Below are 20,718 nucleotides of genomic sequence, written 5' to 3'. Positions count from 1 at the left end.
CCTCAAAGTGTGTTTTCTCAGACTTATGTCTATGTATTTACTAATAAACTGTCTATTCCTCTGTGGTTCTTCCTTACCTATGATGTTTTCTTCCTCAATTTCTGAGCTTTAGCCATGGACAGAACTGGCTAGGAGGAGCTTCGGACCGATAGTGTGTTTAAAACTCAGTCACGTGGGTCCCCACTTTTCCTGGGCGATAGGGGGAGCTGTGGGATGCCTTCCGCACACCAACCCAGAAGGAACTTTCTTGGTAAGTACCAATGTTCCATTCCAATGCAATCCAATGAGTCTTAAAAGCACCCATTGGATTGCATTAGAAGCTAAAGGTGCCCCGTGCCAAAAATTGGGGGTGGGGGTGGGGGAAATCCATCCCCCCCAAGGACTGTATTGGCCCAACAATCCTGGGAGGGGCTTGGAGTTTGCGCCCCCACTCCTGACTTTTGGCCCAGGGCACCTTTATATCCTTTAAAAAAATGTCTTCATGGTGATCTTGTGCAGGGTTGCTATGAAGAAATTTTTTTAAAAAATTAAAGGGGAGGAGGGTGGGGAGGTGGTGGGAATGGCCCCCCATTCCCCCCTCCTTTCTATAAAAAACAGGTTTCTTCCCAGTTTGGGGGAAAGATCTTTTTCATGGCTTGGCTGTCAGAACCAAGCTGCGAGAAAGATCTTTGGGGTTAAATGGAGACAACCCTGTTATTTATGTGATGGTAGGGTCGGGTGGGGAGTTGGGGGCCAAGTAGGGGGTCTCCTTGGGGTGTTTTTCTGCCCCTGCATGGCTGGGAAATCCACAGGTAAGTGGGTGATTTTTCTAACCCCCCCCCACGGGGCAGGAGGAAGATGGGTTAAAATTATCTACTTACCTGCGGGTTTCCCAGTCATGCCGTGGGGCCTTTGGGGGTTTCCCCACATGGCCCCCCCCTCCCTCCCGGCCCCTTCCTCCTTCCCATAAAAAACAGGTTTGTCCACAGGTCAGGGAAAAATCTTTCTCACAGCTTGACTTTTGACAGTCAAGCCGTGAGAAAGATCTTTCCCCCGACCTGGGGAAGGGGTTTCGATACAGGCAAGTAATGGGCTGGATGTGCCTGATCTCGTCTGATCTCGGCAGCTCAGCAGGGTCAGTCCCGGTTAGTACTTGGATGGGAGACCGCCTGGGAATCAGGCTTCCTGCACTGAGCAGGGGGTTGGACTCGATGGTCTTGTAGGCCCCTTCCAACCCTATGACGCTATGCTATGCTATGCTTTCCCCTCCTGCGCCCCGTATGTTTGCCAAGTGCAACATACAGGGGTGCAGGAGGAGCAAGCCGGTATCTTTTGGTTTCCCACTGTTACACAACTGTGGAAAACCAAATAATTAAAAAAAGAAATTTCCGCACATCCCCCAGGTACAGGGGATTTGGACCTAATGTCTGGTCCTCTTTTCCCTGCCATAGGCCTCTTATCTTGACCCCAACCATTTCCCTTCCAGAAGAGGACAAGGGACTAATCTCTGTTTTCGCTGCAACAGTTTCTACAGCATCTGTGTCAGTCACTACGTTCACTTGATAAGCTGTCAGCAGAGAATGATTTCCCAGAAGGCTTTGCAAAGGTCCTGATGACAGGAGTACTAGTCTTTCTAGAACTCTGTTTCAATAGCACTGGGGAAGCACTATTTACCCCAGTGGAGGTTAGGATTTCAAACAGTCTGAGGCTTCTCTGACAAGTTCTAAATTCTGAGGTAATTGGTGTATGAGCTGATATAAAGTCATATGTTCTTTCAAATCATCTTTGTTTTTAACACTAGCACTACTGATCCATTTTCCAAAATAATCAGTAAGCTTATAACCAAACTCCAGATAGGATGTTATGGTAGTGTTTCTAAACCTCTTCCTGAAAAAATCTGGTTCATATCTAAACGTTTGATATACATCTGCTTTGAAGGTTTCAGAGTCCACTACCCCATCCACTGGAAAGCTGTTAAAGAGCTCAGACAAGTCTCCTTTAATCAGACTAGGAATAAATCTCATATACTCATTTGGAGATATATTCCACATTTGAGCAGCCCTTTCAAACGTGGTGAAAAACACTTGTTGGATCCCCACCAATATCATATGGGGTGAACTCCTTAGGGGATAATTTAGGAGGTCTGGTTTCTTCCTCAGTTCTCCTTTTATCCTCAACATTTTCTCTTTCTCCAATTTGAGCCTTTCCATCTCTACCTCCCTATACTTCCCTTTTTGTTCGCGCTCTCTCTCTCTCTCTCCCTCCCTCCCTCCCTCCCCCCTCCACGTATTTTATCTCTATCCAGCTCCTTCTGTTTTAACTCTATCTCTTTCTGTCTTAATTCTGCTGCTTTTAACTTCATCTTTGTCCTCAGTTTCTCTCTTTCAAATTCCAAGTACTGAGGCGACATTTCTATATTGCCATGGTTTAGTGGATTTACCTCAGCCTCTCCAGCACCTCTGCCTCTGAAGTGATCTATTAACATCATTTTTAACTCATCCACTGATTTTCCCACATAAGGGAGATTCAAACTCTTACATTTATCTAATGTAAAGAGCATCTTCTTTTCTCATGCTTAAAAACTCAATTTTCTCCCCAGAGTTTTCTTTCCCCAAACAATGTTACTACTTGGGTTCTCTTGACATAAGTTTAAGGATCGCTGTTTTGTTTCCTAAGTTCACTCTTTGTTCCTTGTCACTTCCTGTGACTAAAAATGTCTCGGTCACTTTATTATTGTTTATGAGGAAATAAAGCCTCTTTATTTCTGATCCCTCTATTTTGGATCCTGCTGTCACTTGTGGACCATTTGTGACATAATAAAATGCACTTCTTCGTATCCCGATCCTGCCACCACTTCTGACGTTCCTGCCCGGGGTTCCACTAGCCTCCTCTTCAGAAACTGAAAACCAAACGCCTCAGGAACACCTGCTTTCACTTTTGGACAGCTGTACCCACTGTCCCACAAGCTTCGGCCCTTTTACTCTCTCTGGGTTCCAGAGAAACCCGATATGCTCAATTGGTTCTCTCAACCCACTACAGGAGAAGTAACCAGGAAATAGATATAATAAAGGCAGCGTAAAATCAATCAACATGTGGGAATTTGGATTTTTTTAAAAACAAAAGATTTATTTAAAACATGAAAAGTTATAAGTTATGATTATTAATAAATGCTTGTTCCTAGCTACCCTACCTACTCTACCGCTCCTAAAATCCCACACACAAACCCCACTACCTAGATGTTGCTTCTTCAATCCCTAAGGCCCTGTCTGACTAACTGTCAGTTCACCCTTTATATAATCTTAGAGTCGTCACACACACTCAGGCACCTCCCACCTTTCACTCACTCTCTGACTCTATTACCCCTATTTTACTTAGGTTAAATTTAACAATGAAAACAAACACATAACAAAACAGGCAGATATTACAAGTGCCTTTTATGAGCTTAGGCTGATACACCAACTATGTCCTTATCTGGACAGAGATAGTCTGGATTACTGCAATGCATTAGATGTGGGGCTGCCACTGAAAATGATCCAGAAACTTCAGCTGGTCCAAAATAGGATAGCGAGATTGGTAATGGGGATTGGCCAACTTGATCATATTATGCCAGTACTTTTCCATCTCCGCTGGCTGCCTGCCCAGATCCTAAGATCGTCTTCAGTTGTCCTTCTTGGAAGCCCTGCCAAATGAAGTGAGGGGGGTGGCTATTGAGAAGAGGGCCTTTTCTGTTGTGGCACCCTTGTTGTGGAATGAGCTCCCCAGAGAGTCTCCCCTGGTGCCTAGCTTGTGGTCTTTTTGGTGCCAGGTGAAGACGTTCTTATTTTCCAAGGCATTTTAGTCTTTCAGTTTCTATTGTTTTAACTCTATTACTGTATTTTAAATCTTTGCGGTGCTGCTAAGTTTTATTTTGTTTGTTATTTTTTATTTTATATTGTAGTTTTAAACTTCTATATTATATTTTGTTATGTTGTATTTTGTTGTTTTAATTATTTTGAACTGCCTAGAGAACTTTTGCTATTGGGCAATACAGAAATGTAATAAATAAATAAACAAACTAATATGCTGTGTATGGGGCTACTCTTAAAAATGGTTTGGAAACTTCAGTTGGTCTAAAACGCCAATGCGAGGAGTTTGGCTGGAAATAAATTGAGGAAACATATATCATCTGTATTGTACCATCTTAATTGGCTACCTATTTGTTTCCTGGCCCAATTAATGGTGCTTTTTAATAACTTTTAGGGAGCAGTCTTATGGCCACTAGTCAGCAGCTAGACGGCCATAGGATACGTCGGTTTCTGGGAACCGACCTTCCCTCCCTCCCGTGCTGCCTCGCTCGGAAGAGGAGCATGGAGTGGTGAAAATGGGGCATTCTGGGGTGGGGATAGTGGAAATGCCAGTACAACACATCCAGCATGTCGTCTGGCAGCTGCTTCCCCTGCTCCGCCTTCTCATGGCTAGCCACAAATGCAGGGCGGCTGAAGTGCAGAGGGGATGATCCCCTCCGTGCTTCTCCTGCCCTGCATTGGATAGGCAGTCGCCTCTGAATTTGGAGGCAGCTGCCTATCCCAGTAGGATTGCTCCCTCCAAGCCCTAAATAGCCTGAGACGTGGGGACCTTAAGGAATGGCTTCTCTTGTACGTTCTCTCCCATACACTCAAGTTAACATCAGAGGTCCTGCTCCATATTCCCTTGCCAGCTGAGACTCGGTGGGTGGCCATAAAAGGCAAGTCCTTCTCAGCTGCAGTCAAAATCCCATACAAAATCCCATCATTTTGGCAGGATTGTTTTAATATTTCTGTTAGCCACCTTGAGCTTGGCTCTTACAGAGTATATGGTATGATCTTCGGGATTATAGTTACAGTCCCACTACTGTTAACATTTCCATTCCGGGCAAATGAAATTTTTTTTCCAGAGTGCTTGATGTGGAATAATAGCAGAACTGGGTATAGTGAGTTGGGAAGATACTGAAGGTGACTTTTAAAATTTATTATCCTTTTTAAAAAGTATCAAAAGTAGAATCATTGTGCTAATCTCCCACCTTTTTTTTTTTTACCAGCTTGAGAGATTCACCAGTATGAGGATAAAGAAGGAAAAAGAAAAGCCCAATGCTGCTCATAGGAATTCCTCTGCTTCCTATTCAGATGCTTCTGGCTCAGGTCAGATGCTGCAGGAAATCTCAGATGAGGATGTGCTGGTCCTCTTTGAGCAGATGTTGGTAAGTTGTTCAAAGCTTCTCCTTTCTGTCCTCTTAATTAATTATTTGAGGTGCTGTTTTCAGATCAATACTCACCTTTCCAAGGCAAGAAGATGGATTGTGATGCATTCACAAAAGGGAAGGAGAGCTTAGGGACCTCTGGAAAGTTGAATTATGAAGCAGCAGCAGGCAAATGGGTGCAGGAGAACTTCCGGACTATGTCCTGCCTGGTGGTGCAAAGGCTGTTTCAGCAATGATTAAAGAAACCCTGTTAAGATCTTAACTTGAGAATGGCAAGGCTAAAAGCTCACTTTGCTTATAGCTGTATGCTGTCATCTTCTTGGTGGCCCTTATCTTCCTTGCCGCATGTGATGCTTCCATGACCTCTGTGATGCCAGAAATTTTCCTTTTGACTTTGGGATGAAGAAATCCTGACTTATTTTCATGTCAAAACAAACAAAGCCCTAAAAGCCAAAACTTATATGGGAGAAGATACTTTGTAAGACTGGGTAAGATACTCTATAAGACAGGGAGGAAAAGCAGCAAAAGGAAAGGATGTTTCCCTCTTGCGTTTTGCTGGCTCCCCCCCCCCCCCAATCTAATGCAGTTCGGGATTCTTAAGATTTTGACAAGAGAATAGAACCTTCTGTGTATGAGAAGACATTTTCTCTTGCTTTCTTCAATAGGTGGATATGAATCTAAATGAAGAAAAGCAGCAGCCTCTAAGGGAGAAGGACATTGGCATCAAGAGGGAGATGGTCTCCCAGTACCTGCATACTTCCAAAGCTGTGAGTTCCTGTGCTCTGAAAGCTGAGGTTGAGTGGTCACAATCCAGAGAGCACTTTGGGGACTTTGCTTCATTTTACTTTGAACTGCAGCACTCCATGCTGCAATGTAAACGGCAGATTTAAAAAGTGTTCAGGAGGTAGTTGTCAAGGTTGGGGAGAAATCAAGCCCTCTATAGGGGGATCTGGAGTCAGTACAATGTAGTATTGTTTAATATGGTTTTTTAACTTAATACTTTCAACAGAGTCTTTGAATAAGGAGAGAGCTGGCGAAGTTTAAGGGCTAAGAGTTTGAACTAGTCTGTTCCCAGTATCAATCTAATCTCAGCCATTAATTCAGCTTGGTTTATTGTGATCGGTATGGGTCTCCCTGTCCCTTTCCTCCGCTGGCATGGCTATGGGGAGGACTTCAGAAGCTTTCACTTTGATTTTTGATTAACAGCAGAGGACCTTGTCATGTTGTCCAAACCGGACAAACTGTGCTTAATCTTAACTATGGTTTATTTGAAACAAGTGAATGTCAAACTATGGGTTATGAAGCTGGCTTATTTTTTAAAAAACCAATTGTTTAAGATTAACTACAGTTTAGGATTGGCACAACACGCAAAACTGCACTTAATCTAAAACGGAAACAAAAGCTTCAAGTCTTGGTGTGGCCGCTCTGAAAGAGGAGTGGGGGGAGCCCATGAGCTCTGACATGATAAACCATAGTTTCCCATGATATATAAACACAGCCACTGACCTGGTTCACACAACACGACAGCCCACCATAGGTTAATTTACCTGCGGAAGTTGTGTTGCACCATGGCTTGTTTTAGGATTATTTGAGGATTGCCTAGCCCTCAAACAATCCCTCCTGCCTGGGTTTGCATGACACAGCAACCCACGGCAAGCTGGGTGCTCACAGGCACCATGCAAAAATGAGCCTGGCATGACGCAACCACCCTCATGGGTAAATTAACTCACGGGGAATGTCATATCATGCAAACCAGCCCATGATCTTGCAGCCTTATCGTTACACCTGGAATGTGAGGATTCCAGGTGTAATGTACTGACCTCATTTGCTGTGGTGTTACATTGACCTGGTTTGCATGTAATGACTATTTGTGGGTTATTTAACCCATTAATTGCTGAAATTTAGCGGGAGCAAGCACGCTGCCTCTGACGCACTTGCTGCTTCCACTTTCAGTTAACAACCTACAATTGCCCAGTTTGTATTTGGTTAGGGTGACATCTGAACTTGGACACTCTGGGTTGTTTAGAGTTTAAACAACCCAGAGTTAACCCAACAACAGATCGTTTGGGTTGTAAATCTGGATTGTAAACAACCTAGAGTGTCTGTGTTTGGACATCATGCTAACAACTTTCAAACGAGGTGATCGTAGGTTGTTAACTGAAAATGGAAGCGATGACTGCACCAGGGGCAGCGTGTTTGATCACTCCCACTCGTCCCTGACAAGCCATTGGTTAAATAACCCATGGATTGTGATGTGTGAACCACATCATTATCCTGTCTTCGAGCGCAAGGAGCCCCAGTGATGAAGAGTCTCAGACCCAGTGACAAAGTGTCAGCACACAAACGAGTAAAGCACTTGTGTGAGGAGAAGGTAAGTGCTATATACCTATCTATTAAATTACCTCAGGTAAATATTTAAAACTAATTTAAACTCCTAAATTATTAGCTGAAGCCAAAACAAGGGCACAGCAAAAGGAGCTATATCCCAGAAGGGTAACCGTTTACAAATTTACCATTGGGAGCTAAATCCCAGGGGGGAATTCCAGCAGGAACTAGAGTTCTTGCAGCCCTGCTCTAACAGACATTCCTGAGACATTGAAGACAACCTCTGTAGAGCAATACATAGCTCTGTATTGACAAGGGCCACTGTGCAAACCTAGCTTGTAGCAGAGGTTGCTTATAAACAAAAAAAAGTGTAGGCTAACTTCAGTTTGGGCTCAGTGTAGGCTCAGCTTTTAGGTCTTATAGAACAGCTCATAAACTAAAGTTCAGAAGTAGACTCATCCTAAGTTTGAGAGTTCAGCATATTATTTAGTTTTTAAAAAATACACAAAAAGGGGCTCAGCCCTCGCGAACCACATTCCTTCCTAAATCAGATACTCAGTGTCAGCCCCTTGCATTCCCATCAGAGCCTGAACAGCATCCCTTTCCCAGATCACCTGCCCTTTGTCCCTTGTCCCCTCCAGTGGCCCACTGACTGTTGTCCTTTCCCCGAAATAGAATATCTGCACTTCCAGGGGGCTCAACTGACCTACTTGTCCACTCACTGGAAGCTAGTCCAGACCAGTAGTTGAGACACAGCCTCCCTTATTTTTTAAATGAAGCCCTCTGACTAGATCGGCTGCAGTAGCAATTGGGGCAAGCTAGCTAGAGCTATATAAAGAGGCAGGCTTGTGAGGAAGCCAGTTCTCCAACTGAGGAATCCCAGTGACGAAGCGTCAGCACACAAGCAAGTTAAGTACCTGTACGAGTTTAACAACAGGGCGAGGAGGCCAGGGCAGTCGACCCTTCCCCACCTTCTACTAGTAAGTGCCTATAAATAAATAACTGTAAATATAAATAAATAAGTAGAAATAACTTCCCCTCCTTCTCCTAGCAAATAACTTTCCAGGTAAACGAACCCAACAGTAGCAAATAAGAAAAAAAAACAGCTATGAAGGTAGAAACCCAGCAGGGTTGTGGAGGCTAGCCACTGTTTTACACTGAGTGCCACATGTATGACTATCTGCCAGCTGGGAGTTGAAGTCCCAAACATCTGGAGACCTTCTGCTCACCCCTACAGTAGAGAAGGTGGGTGTGAAAAAAAATACAGGGTAAAACCATGGTTTGAGTGTATGTTTGGAATATAAACCATAGTTTCATTTCAAATAGTTTGCTATGACATTTCAGATAAGCCAGTCTGTCCATGAATATCCATGTTCTCTTCCCATCAGTATTCTTGGTATCATGGGAATATGCTCTGTTCTGTCCCGCCAGTGAGCAGCAGCATCTTTCAGCCTTTTCAGTGAAGCAGCAACTGAGACTGTTCCCTACATTTGACCAAAATGCATCATGTGGAAGCACCATTATGAGTACAAATTCATGCCTATACTGGGAGCCGGGAGATCCGGGTTCTAGTCCCCACTTGGCCACGGAAGCTCACTGGGTGACTTTGGGCCAGTCACAGACTCTCAGCCCAACCCACCTCACAGGGTTGCTGTTGTGAGGATGAAATGGAGAGGAGGAGGATTATGTACGCTGCCTTGGGTTCCTTGCAAGAGGAAAAAAGGCAGGGTATAAATGTAATTAATAACTAACTAACTAATTAACTAACGTCCAGTCATGTGAAACACTGCGATCCCAATAATTATCAGTTCTCATAGCGGATAGTATTTGCATTTTAAAAAATTGTTCTTAAATGTAGAGATGTCGGGGTGGACACTGAGCCCATAGAATCCCAGAGTAGTTCTGCTTCTGAGGAAGAGCAGCCGCTCCTGGGAGAGGAGCGCGCTCATCCTTGCCAGGGCCAACAGCTGGCAGAGATTCCTCCCACCAGCATTCCTAGCATAGATAGCAGTCCCGGGAGTGAGAGAGCGTGGGAAGAAGTCTTGCTGGATGCGCGACGCCGACACAGGGAGCGGCGCCAAATGGAGGGCGCGGAAAGGAGGCGTAGTGCCCGGTTGGCGCGCAAGCAACGGTTGCGCCCAGAGGACCCAAGGGAAAAGGGGAGGGACTCTCCCTAGCCCATAAGTTCAGGGTCTGCCAGTGATTCTCCTTCAAACGGGGACCAACTGTTCCAACTTAGGGCATAGGTACTCTGCTGCTCATATCTAGTTGCTAACGGTAGAGTTGTTAAGTTGTAAAAGAGGAATAAAGCTTTGAAAAGAATCCCTTTGTCTGTGTCTGGACTTGGCTACTGGATTAGACTGAGAGAGGCTGCCAAGGAGCCCTTGACAAGAGATTCATTGATTAGGCCCTTAAGAGTGTGTGTGGGGTGCGGGGAGGGTGCACACTAACTAACTTACTTGGTTAAAGCAACGCATAAAATGCAGTGATAAAAGGGAAAGGAGGAGGACCATGTAAGCCTCCTTGGGTTCCTTGCAAAAAAGGTAGGATATAAATGTAGTAAAAAAAAAAAAGTTAAATAAGAATCTCTTCCTGATCTCATTTTGTGCTGAGGTTCTCTGCCCATCAAAACTAGGATGCATAGTCTGTTGAACTTGTGTTTCTGACTGCTGACTCCTTACACAAGACTATCACCCTATAAATGACAGCTTCTTTTGCAGTACCACATGTTGCCAGGGTTGCTTCATCATACTGAAGCTGTCTTTTGCATTCTGTATGTGTCTCTTTAACTAATGTAAACCTATATATATATAATGTAATATGAAATACTTGAATTAAAGACTACCTAATAAAGTAATAAAAAATTCACACACATTCTGTATGGTGCTAATGACATCTTGAAGGACTATAGTTCTTAATGATGAATAAAAGACAAAGTTCACATCCCCTCAATTGAACCATAGCTGTATTACAGTTGATATTACTTGAACCAATAATCTTCTCAGTTTCCCATTGGCCATCGCTGGCTTCAAGATATCATACTTCCAAAGGGACAAAAGGCTAGTATGATTGTATCCAGGTTGAATGTTACCATATTTATAAGTTAATTAAAGAGTAAAAAAATTGAAGTCCTAAAGGAAAGCATTGATATGAGGTAACTACTGTCACTAAATGCAAACTTATTATTAAATGCTTACATTTTTAAGAAACATAACATGTTCCTATGAAAAATATACAGGTTGGTATATAAAGTTCATTTGTAAACCATTCTGAAGGGTACCAACCTCTACTACAGATCAATAAAATACCTGAAGACATTGTGTTTGCACACTGGAACACCGTGATTGCCCTGTCAATTTGCAAGAACATGAAGGCAGGAAGGAAGAGCCAGCCACCTTTTATTTTAGGGACTGCTATCATATAAATAATCAAGAGAAATACTGGCAAAGCATGGGGCCTGGTTCTGTGAGAACTTGAAATACATATCAGAAGAAAGATAAGTTCATATCTTAAGGCTGCAATCTGATGCACACCTCTCCAGGAGTAAATACCATGGAAGTCAATGGGACTTACTTCTGAATAGACAAGTATAGGATTGTGCAGTGAGAAATTTAAAATTGGCCTCATCAGTATTAATATTGATCCAGCTATTATTGCTCATTTAAAAAAAAAAGTTGATGGCCAAGTAGCACGGTTAGAAAATGACTTCCACACTAAATTTCATCCTGGGCACATCAAAATGAATTCTCATCATTTTTTTCAGAAGGCCCCTAAAGCCCTCCACATGCATGGACATTATATATATGACTGGACTTACTCATTGGTCCAGTTTTAATTTCTTACACTTGGATGGCAGAGAGACCTGGGTGGAAGTGGCAAATAAGTATGAAAGGTCATGTCTTACAGTACATTCAGGGGCATTGCTAGATACTTAAAAGTCTAGGACCATGACACAAATATGCATGTGCTAAGATAGATATATTAACACATACAAATGTGTGTGTGCATATCTATCTATATCTACGTAAATATAAAATAGTGTATATGCATATAAGTGTGTGTGTGTATGCATTGAGTTTAGAATAGCTAGAATTCATTTATATTTCACAAATGTTAGCAAAGAGTGAAATAAAGAGTGCCTCTGACCATATGCAGAATGCTTTCTCTCAGTACTGAGCAATTACAGCTTTCCGCTCCCCACATAATTAATAGCGATTGAATATATCCCATAGAGATTAAAGACTTAGCATTCCCTTTTTAGAGATTAATCAGTGACCACACCTGTTGCAACAAAACTACAACCAGATCACATACATTCTGCTCCCCTCTACACAACAATCCCTCCTCATTTTCCATCCTCCAACAAATCTCAATAAAAACATGTTTTGATTTTTACAACTCTCCTCTACCTCTTCCTTGTTATTTGTAAGCTCTTTTTATCGCTTCCTTCTCCCATAACTTAATTTGTGCCAAAATATCATCAGGATTCAGCCAAGGAATCTGTTTTCAATACTAAGGCAAAGTTATGGAGAAAGTATCTTATTAAAGTGTGCTTCACAGAACTGGACACGGTACTCCAGATGAGGCCTAACCAGTGCTGAGATCCTTCTCATGCCAGTTGCTCCTCTGAACAACTGGCATGAGAAGGATTTCAGACCCAGCTGGACTGCCCTGAGCTTCAGCTAGTTGATGCTGTGGGATTTTTCCTCTATGCTCCCTTTCCTTGGGCCAGGAGGGAGTTGCAGTGGGCTCCTCATCCTTCAAGGCTGGCCTCTGTCGTCAGTGTGATCCTGTCTGGCTCCTGGAAGGGGCTGCCCGCCTGTAGATTTTGGAGGTGTTGCCACCACCTGAGGGAGTCTCTGACAAGTTGAGGGAGATGTACAGAGTGGTGATTTCTCCTTGCTATTTGAGCTAGGAAGGACAGCTGGAACCATTGTTAGGGGCGAGAGTGCAGTCTGGCCCATGGGGGGATGCTAAGACGTGAGATCATCAAAACCAGAAGATGTGCTGCGTCCATTAAGTTGGTTATTCTTTGATGATGCACAGCCCTCCAGCAGTCCTGAAGCTTGACTATTCTCTCCGGGGAGAGGAATATGAAACCCTTAGTGGTGTCAATGAGTGCTCCTAGATGAGGGAGGACCTGGGTAGGTGCTACGTGGCTCTTCTTTCTGTTTATGAAAAAGTGTCGGTCTAGGCATTCAACAGTTGTCTGCAGATCCTTTGAGGCTTTGTGACTGGAAATGGACCGGATAAGGTTGTCCAAATATGGTTAAATATGCCTACCTTTTCGCTAGAGGTAAGCTATTAGAGACACCGTGATGTTGTCTAATCGTTACCCCCAACTTTACATCTCACTCCTCTGTAGGATTCAGCTTAAAGCCTTCCTGATTAAGTTCTTCATGCTGTGGCCAAACACATTCTTCCCAGGCCTTGTGAGGTGCAACCCATCCCTTGCCAACAGTCCATCTTCCAGGAAGTATACCCGTGGTCCCAGAATCCAAATCATAGAATCATAGAATAGTAGGGTTGGAAGGGGCCTACAAGACCATCAAGTCCAACCCCCTGCTCAATGCAGAAATCCAAGTCAGAGGATCCCTGACAGATGGCTGTCCAGCCTCATCTTGAATGCCTCCAGTGTGGGAGAGCCCACTACCTGCCTAGGTAATTGGTTCCATTGTTGTATTGCTCTAACAGTCAGGAATATTTTCCTCATGCTCAGCCGGAATCTGGCTTCCTGTAACTTGAGCCCATTATTCCGTGTCCTGCATTCTGGGATGATCGAGAAGAGATCCTGGCCTTCCTCTCTGTGACAACCTTTCAAGTACCTGAAGAGCGCTATCCTATCTCCCCTCAGTCTTCTGCAGGCTAAACATGCCCAGTTCTTTCAGTCTCTCTTCATAAGGCTTTGTTTCCAGTCCCCTGATCATCTTTGTTGCCCTCCTCTGAACCCTCTCCAGCTTGTCTGCATCCTTCTTAAAGTGTGGTGCCCAGAACTGGACACGGTACTCCAGATGAGGCCTAACCAGTGCTGAGTAGAGGAGAACTAATACTTCCCGGGATTTGGAAGCGATGCTTCTATTAATGTAGCCCAAAATAGCATTGGCCTTTTTTGCAGCCGCATCACATTGTTGGCTCATATTCAGCCTGTGATGGACAACAATTCCAAGATCCTTCTCGCTTGTAGTGTTGTTGAGCCAAGTATCCCCCATCTTGTAACTGTGCATTTGGTTTCTTTTTCCTAGGTGCAGAACTTGGCATTTATCCCTATTAAATGTCATTCTGTTGTTTCCTGCCCAGTGCTCCAGTCTATCCAGATCACTTTGAATTTTGTTCCTGTCTTCCAAAGTATTAGCTATCCCATCCAATTTTGTGTCATCTGCAAATTTGATAAGCGTTCCCTGCACCTCCTCCTCCAAGTCATTACTAAAAATGTTGAAGAGCACTGGACCCAGGACTCAGCCCTGCTGTACCCCGCTTGTTACCTCTCCCCAGTTTGAGAAGGTCCCATTGATAAGCACTCTTGGAGTCCGATTCTGTAGCCAACTCTGGATCCACTGGATCATTGTTTCATCTAGCCCACTTTTCACTAGTTTGCTCATCAGGATATCATGGGGCACTTTGTCCCAAAGGCTTGCTGCAGTCGAGATATATGATGTCCACAGCATTCCCACAGTCCACAAGGGAGGTGACTTGATCAAAAAATGAGATCAGATTCGTCTGGCAGGATTTGTTCTTGACCAATCCATGTTGACTTCGAGTAATCACTGCATTGTTGTCAAGGTGCTTCCAGATGGATTGCTTTATCATCTGCTCCAGAATTTTCCCAGGGATTGATGTCAGTCATCTGTTATCATTTTGCCATCCTTATTGAATAGCTGAACCACCATTTCTTTCTTCTGTCTTTTACTATGCACGTAGCTGAAGAAAGCCTTTTTGTTGCTTTTAGCCTCCCTCGCTAACCTCGGCTCGTTCTCAGCTTTATCCTTCCTGATGCCATCCCTGCAATTCTGTACTACCTGCCTGTACTCTTTCTTTGTTGCTTGGCCTTCCTTCCCCTTCCTGTTTGTTGGCTTTTTTGTTTTCAGGTCATCTCTAAGCTTTTTGTGAAGCCACATTGGCTTCTTCTGTTGTCTTCCGCCTTTTTTTCTTGTTGGAATTGTTTGTGATTGTGCCTTGAGGATTTCCTTTTTCTTCCCTTTCTGTCCCTTTTCTAACCACTGGAAGGATGGATGAGAGCTAGAGTCCATGCAAAAAAAAGAAAAGAAAGCAAAACAAATGACAAAACATGGATGGGATTGTTCTGAGAAGAATAGCCAAGTAAGTGGAGTGGAATGGGATGAGCAGTTTATTAAGCCTGCAGTACCATGCTCACATTTCTGCATAAACATGCAGGTTGCAAACCTCCCCCCAAAAGTAACTTGCACTGTAATCCTCTGTATACTTTCCTGCAAGTAAACCCATTGAACATAATGGGACTTCTTAGTAGACATCCATAGGATTGTACAATGAGCAGTATTTATCTCCGCTCCCGCCCCCCCCCATTTTTTTAAACTTATGTTTTTATTAAAGCTTGCCATCCCATTGCTGGATAATGGCAACTGACAAACAAAATAGCCTGAGATTCTGTCCTCTGTAACAAAATGAACTCCCTTTTCTCAAAGAGTTGGGTGAGGAGGAGAGTTTAAAACAGAAAGAGAAAGCCATCAGAGCTACAAACCATATAGATTTCTATAAGAATATAAGATTTCAGGTGCCTCTCCCATCACAGAATATGGTATGTATCAGACCCATAGGTAGTTGATCAATGTCACTGCAGTCACCTATGTATTTAGGCAAGTGTTGAGGTGGGGACGTCCGAGAAACCAGCTAGACCATTAGAAAAGGTAACTGGGGCATTCACAATAGAGTAGGCACATGGTGTTTGCATATTTCATATCTCATTGTGCAAGTGGGGCTGGATCAGGCATTTTTTTTGGGAGAATGGATCAGGGCTAGTGGCAGGTCATAAATGTTGACAGTTAACTATTACAGATTTGTCTTTGTACTGTTCTTCATCGTGAAGTTTGTGTAGTAATTAAAGAATGAACAGAATAAGTGCTTTGGTATCCTTACTTTCCATTGCTTTTACGATGGAGCTCATTCCAACAGCTGAGCTGAGATTCTTAGAGAAGCTAGTATAAGATCAGGGTGCTGGGCACAGAAACAGCAAGGTGTGTGTGTATTATAGATGAACATAATAGAACAATTCTGTTCTATAATACTACTGGGATTCGTATGTCCATTTGATTCCACCCCAGTTTCATAGTAGTTGGAAATCTGAATTTTGGAACATAGGTAACAGAATTCTGCTTTATTTTATTTTTTAATCTTTCACACAGTTGCAAAATTGTGATGATATCTCAGTTGAAATTAACAGAGAGATTGAAATAGGTTGCAACCTAAAAATGCTTGCTTGGAACCAAAAAGCCCAACTCACTGCTAAAGACCATGGGACAAATTGCCTTTTGCTGCCTAGCAGGTGTTTTTAGGCTGCAGCCTCTTTTGGTTTCGCTATTAATTTCAGCAACTGAAATTAATAGGATCATTTCACCATTGCACCATTTTGCAAATAAATGATGTAAAAAGTTAGGAAAAACAATTCTTTCAAAAACATTTTCAACAGTTTAGTTCCCAAAAATGCTCCTCCGGAATCTGACCCCAAAATGGATTCCACCCCACCAAGTTCCAATCCCAAAATCATGCTGGGAATTCAGAACTGCAAAATCTAGGACAGAATCCTGTTGAGGTGGATTCTGTAACCATCCCTGCATTTACGGAACTACAAGTGAGAGTTTAGGGAACCACCAGCTTTAGTAATTGCATTTTCTGTCCACTCAGAATTTCTACTTCACAGTGGTCTTAGGAAGCAAAGCAGTGGCCAAAACCGTGATGCATCAATATAGATGTCTCAATAAACTACAGCTTGTGCAAACCAACCTCAAACCATGTTTTCGTATTCTGGTGTGCTGGCCAATTGGAAACCATGGCTTGTAAATATTGCCATCATGACAAACCACAGTTGCGAACCATAGTTTGGCATGACGTGTGAGTTGAACCTTTTATCTGATTCCCCCACCCACCCAATCAGTTTGAACACAGTCATTTTTACATGGAATTATATTTGGCCAAATTTTCTTTGTGGATCACAACTGATGCAATGTAATGTTATAATTCATTGGCACATGTATTCTCATATTTCTTTGTACTGGGAATATCAACTTTATGATATGGATGATGAAATTGTATGATGGGGAACCAGTAAGCATGCCTGTCTCATGAGAAACAAATAGTAGTGTAACCCAGTAGCAAAATAATACCGAGTAGCAATCGGCTTTCCTAAGCAACAATGGGGAACAGGAAAGAGATGAAATTCAGGAAAGTAGGCGGACTTGATGGATATAGCTCAATCCTTAGACCAGTTTTTAAAAACTATAATTTTGCTGTATGTATATTAATGTATGAGTGTGTATGATTATTGAAGGAAGAGTTCAGTACAAGACCTTCATTCTATGAAATTTTTGCTGTGAAACTGCAATTTTTATTCAGTTTACATTTAACTTCTGGTCACCATCTGCTCTGTTCTGATGATACAGTTAACTGACTTGATCTCCATTGTTCTCTCTCTTGTAGGGCATGAGTCAAAAGGAGAGTTCCAAATCTCCTATGATGAACATCCAGGAACTGAAATCTGGTCTCAGAGATGCACAATTGCTTAATTGTTTGGAGTCTCTGCGTGTGTCACTCAACAATAATCCTGTCAGGTAAATGTCTGGTTGGGCCCAGTTGACTTCTCGGGCGCTAGAGCTGTTGATGTGTAGCATGTGCGTATGGAGAGTGGGGAATGGAATTAATTGTGCAGTGAGAAGATAGAAGAGCCTTAACCTTTACATCCTTTTTCACTCTGCTAATATGCTTTTATTGTGCAATCCTTTCAGCTGGGTGCAAACCTTTGGAGCTGAGGGCCTCAATTGCCTGCTGGAGATACTGAAAGGTCTTCATGATGAGAAGGATGAAGCTTCTGGGTAAGGGTCTACTTGCACTAAAACTGTTTAAACTGATCTCCCCCCCCCCCCCACGCACTATCTGTATCTATATCTGTATCTATCCCTTTCTCTGTATGTAAGTATAGGCTATAATCTTGCTTCAGTTATACTTGGAGGACACTTCGACAGGTCAGTTTGGGAAAGAGAATTTTAAGACAAATGGGGCAAGGAGATACACACACACACACACACACACACACACGCTGGTTCCAAATAGATTTTAATGGTGTGTTTTGCTTGGCTTTCATACAGGGGTGGGAGAACATGGAGGAACTGAGGAAGACCAAGGATGGATGGATAGACAGACAGACAGACAGACAGTCAGACAGACAGACAGACAGATGTAGATGGTGAAAACTGAACTTGGGTTTGTGCTAATAATTTTATCCAAGTATCCTTCTTCCCCTCCCCCATCCCAAGTTTCAGTAGAGGTTTGGAGCATCTTATTGCAGCTCTTAATGTTGTTGTTTGACTTTTTGAATGTTATGGGGATTGGGAGCCTGTGTGAGTATAATGGGAAGGTGATATGATAGTCTTATTGATAGAACTATCAATCATCAGGTTGCTTTCTCCTTTTCCCCAGGCCATATGACACCCGGATCAAACATGAAATCATTAGGTGCTTAAAAGCTTTCATGAACAATAAGGTGAGTCCCTCATTTTCTGTATATAGATTTATGAACTGCTATTTCCTATATTTTTAGAACCAGTAGGCACACTTCAGAACACCAAGTGAAAAATGAAGGTGGTGGTGGTGGATCTGAAATTTATGTACCTCAGCACTATATAACAAGAGAATAAAAATCCAGTCCCTGCCTCAGCTTGCAGTCTAAAAAGAGAAACAAGAAGGAAGGAGAGGGACAGAGGATGAAGGAGGCTGAGTTAGGGAAGTCATGGGAGAAATGTTTTGAGCGCTTTTTTTAAAAAAAATGGGAGAATTGAGTAAACCAGATAAATATATGGTGCAGGAGTGTCCAAATAGTTGGGAATGGCAAGAAAAGATGGGTAAAGGAGGCCACAGAAGTAGCTATTCTGGATTAGGTAACAAATTAGTATCAGGAAAGCAGAGAGGTTGGGAGGGCAGGTGGAGAGCAATAAGAAGGTAAGAAAGGCAAAGGCATGGAGATCTTTGAAAATAAGTTTATACTAGATAGAAAAAAGGAAGAGGAAGCCAGGGAGAGAAGAAAAAAGGAAAAACATGATCAGAATGCATAGCAATGTAAATTAAAAACAACAGAATTGAAGATAAAGAAGAAAATAGTCTAGGAGCAGAAGCAGGAAGACCAGAAACAAGAGTAATCTAATTTAGAAAGAACATAGGAGTACCCCTTTCTTTCCCTTACTACTAAGATTTTTTTGTTCCAGTTTAGGTATGATGAACGCATGAAAATTCTAAGGCAGGGGTGCAGAACTGTTTTGGGGAGGGGGGCGAATTGCCTCCCATTAGGCCCTCTGTGGTCTGGATAATGTCAGGGGGCATAGCCACATTCATTGATGTCATTCTCCCCCACCCCCATTTTGCCTTTCTCCACGCCTCTCTCAGCATGGTGTGGGGGCTTGGCCAGTGGTGGTGGCTTCGTGATCCTGGCTTCGTGTGGTGGCCGTTGTCCTGATTGGGAGTGGGGGCATTGTGCAAAGCCACTCTGCTGGTGCTGGGAAGAGTGACTGCTCCACCCAACAAAGGCCAAGTCCCTGGCTTCGTGCAGCATCCATCCCCATTGGTTTGTCAGGCACCAGGTGAAGCTACTTGACCAGTGCTGGGAAGAGCAGCTGAGTCCTCTGCTGCCTGCATTCCTACTGTTATGTCTGATATGAGATGGGAGGGAGAATGGTGCACAGATCTCCAATCTGAGATCTGTTATCTCAGATTGGAGATAACAGCGAGGATTCCTCCAGCGGAGACCAACTGGTAGCCAGAAAGATTTGAAAATTTTAAATAATGATGGCAGGACAGTAACAGTAAAAATCTTTGAGAGGAGGACAAATAAGATCAAGCGTGAAAGTAGTAGAATAATAATGAAGTATGTAGAAAGAATAGGAGACAAATCAAAAGACAGAGAACAGTGCAGAAAAAAGAAGGGGTGGAGCAGAACAGGAATGGAGGAAACATTTGCATTTCATCCATCACTACTTGCTGAGCGAAACTTACCTACCTTTTCCCCATGGTTGATGCTGCATGGGATGACTGCTGGGCTCAGTTGAGATGCTCCCCTAGGATCTATTGCAGATCACCTTTGAACACTTCTGTTCTTTCTGGCCTGGGCCCTCTCTCTCTTTTCTTGTACCTATTTCCTTGGTCTGTCTCTAACAGTTGCACTGCCTCTTCCTGTAGCATAGGCCACCTTTCTGTCTGTACAGTAAGCAGCTGCACCCAATACCTGTGTTGTTTTCTCTCTTTAGTTTGGAATTAAGACAATGCTTGAAACTGAGGAAGGAGTCCTGCTTTTGGCAAGAGCAGTGGACCCCAAAGTCCCTTCCATGATGATTGATGCTGTCAAGCTACTTTCTGCCCTCTGCATCCTTCCTCAGCCTGTGGATATGTAAGTAATTATGGGTGGTTTATCAGTTGTACTACATTGGATGATGGGGCAGTTTACTCAGGGCCCTTTACAAAAATGTATTACAGTCTGGAGGGCTACATCTAAATTGCATATCTTAATGTGTAGGTAATTGGTACAATGGCTTGGACTTTAAGAAGCACGAGCGGAAGGAAGCTCATGCAAGTTGCTTGATTTTGGATGATTCTTCCTTCCCACTGAAGCCCCCACACCTCATCCCATGCTGTTCAGGAGGGTCCCTGGCCTGCCAAAGTGGCTTTTCAGGACACACAGGGCACTGCAGGAGGAAGGAAGGGATAGGGAAGCCCCTGTCTCACAAGCTTCCTTTCACTCACACTTCAGATACAAGCCAATATGTCTCTTCTTGGCAGTTTTTAGAATTTGTAATAAATGAGTTCATCAAACTCTTATATAATTTTCCATTATACCCACTTGACAAAATTTTCTGCTCTCACATTTCATTTCAAAACTTTCCTGATACAGACACATAAAAATATATAGAGACATAGAACAAGTAAACATGATTAGGAAGAAAATAAACTCACCCCTCTCCTGAAAG

At 43.1% G+C, this 20,718-nt stretch overlaps 1 protein-coding gene across 4 annotated transcripts in view; it reads left to right on the top strand.

Annotated features, from left to right (window-relative positions):
• Nucleotides 1-20,718, top strand: part of DIAPH1 (diaphanous related formin 1) — a 189,257-nt gene that overhangs the window by 75,547 nt on the left and 92,992 nt on the right. For all 4 annotated transcript variants that reach the window (XM_084850935.1, XM_084850933.1, XM_084850931.1 and 1 more), the window contains 6 exons: nt 5,036-5,194; nt 5,860-5,961; nt 17,189-17,319; nt 17,494-17,580; nt 18,185-18,248; nt 20,002-20,141. In XM_084850935.1, the coding sequence (XP_084707061.1) occupies nt 5,036-5,194; nt 5,860-5,961; nt 17,189-17,319; nt 17,494-17,580; nt 18,185-18,248; nt 20,002-20,141 (683 nt within the window). The remainder of the gene's footprint in view (nt 1-5,035; nt 5,195-5,859; nt 5,962-17,188; nt 17,320-17,493; nt 17,581-18,184; nt 18,249-20,001; nt 20,142-20,718) is intronic.

The sequence above is a fragment of the Heloderma suspectum genome, chromosome 4, assembly GCF_057233095.1.
Source record: "Heloderma suspectum isolate Gila_16-S chromosome 4, 16-S_ref, whole genome shotgun sequence".
Classification (NCBI taxonomy): Eukaryota; Metazoa; Chordata; class Lepidosauria; order Squamata; family Helodermatidae; genus Heloderma; species Heloderma suspectum.
The sequence above is the reverse complement of the archived record's forward strand: the minus strand, read 5'-3'. Positions and strand labels throughout refer to the sequence as shown.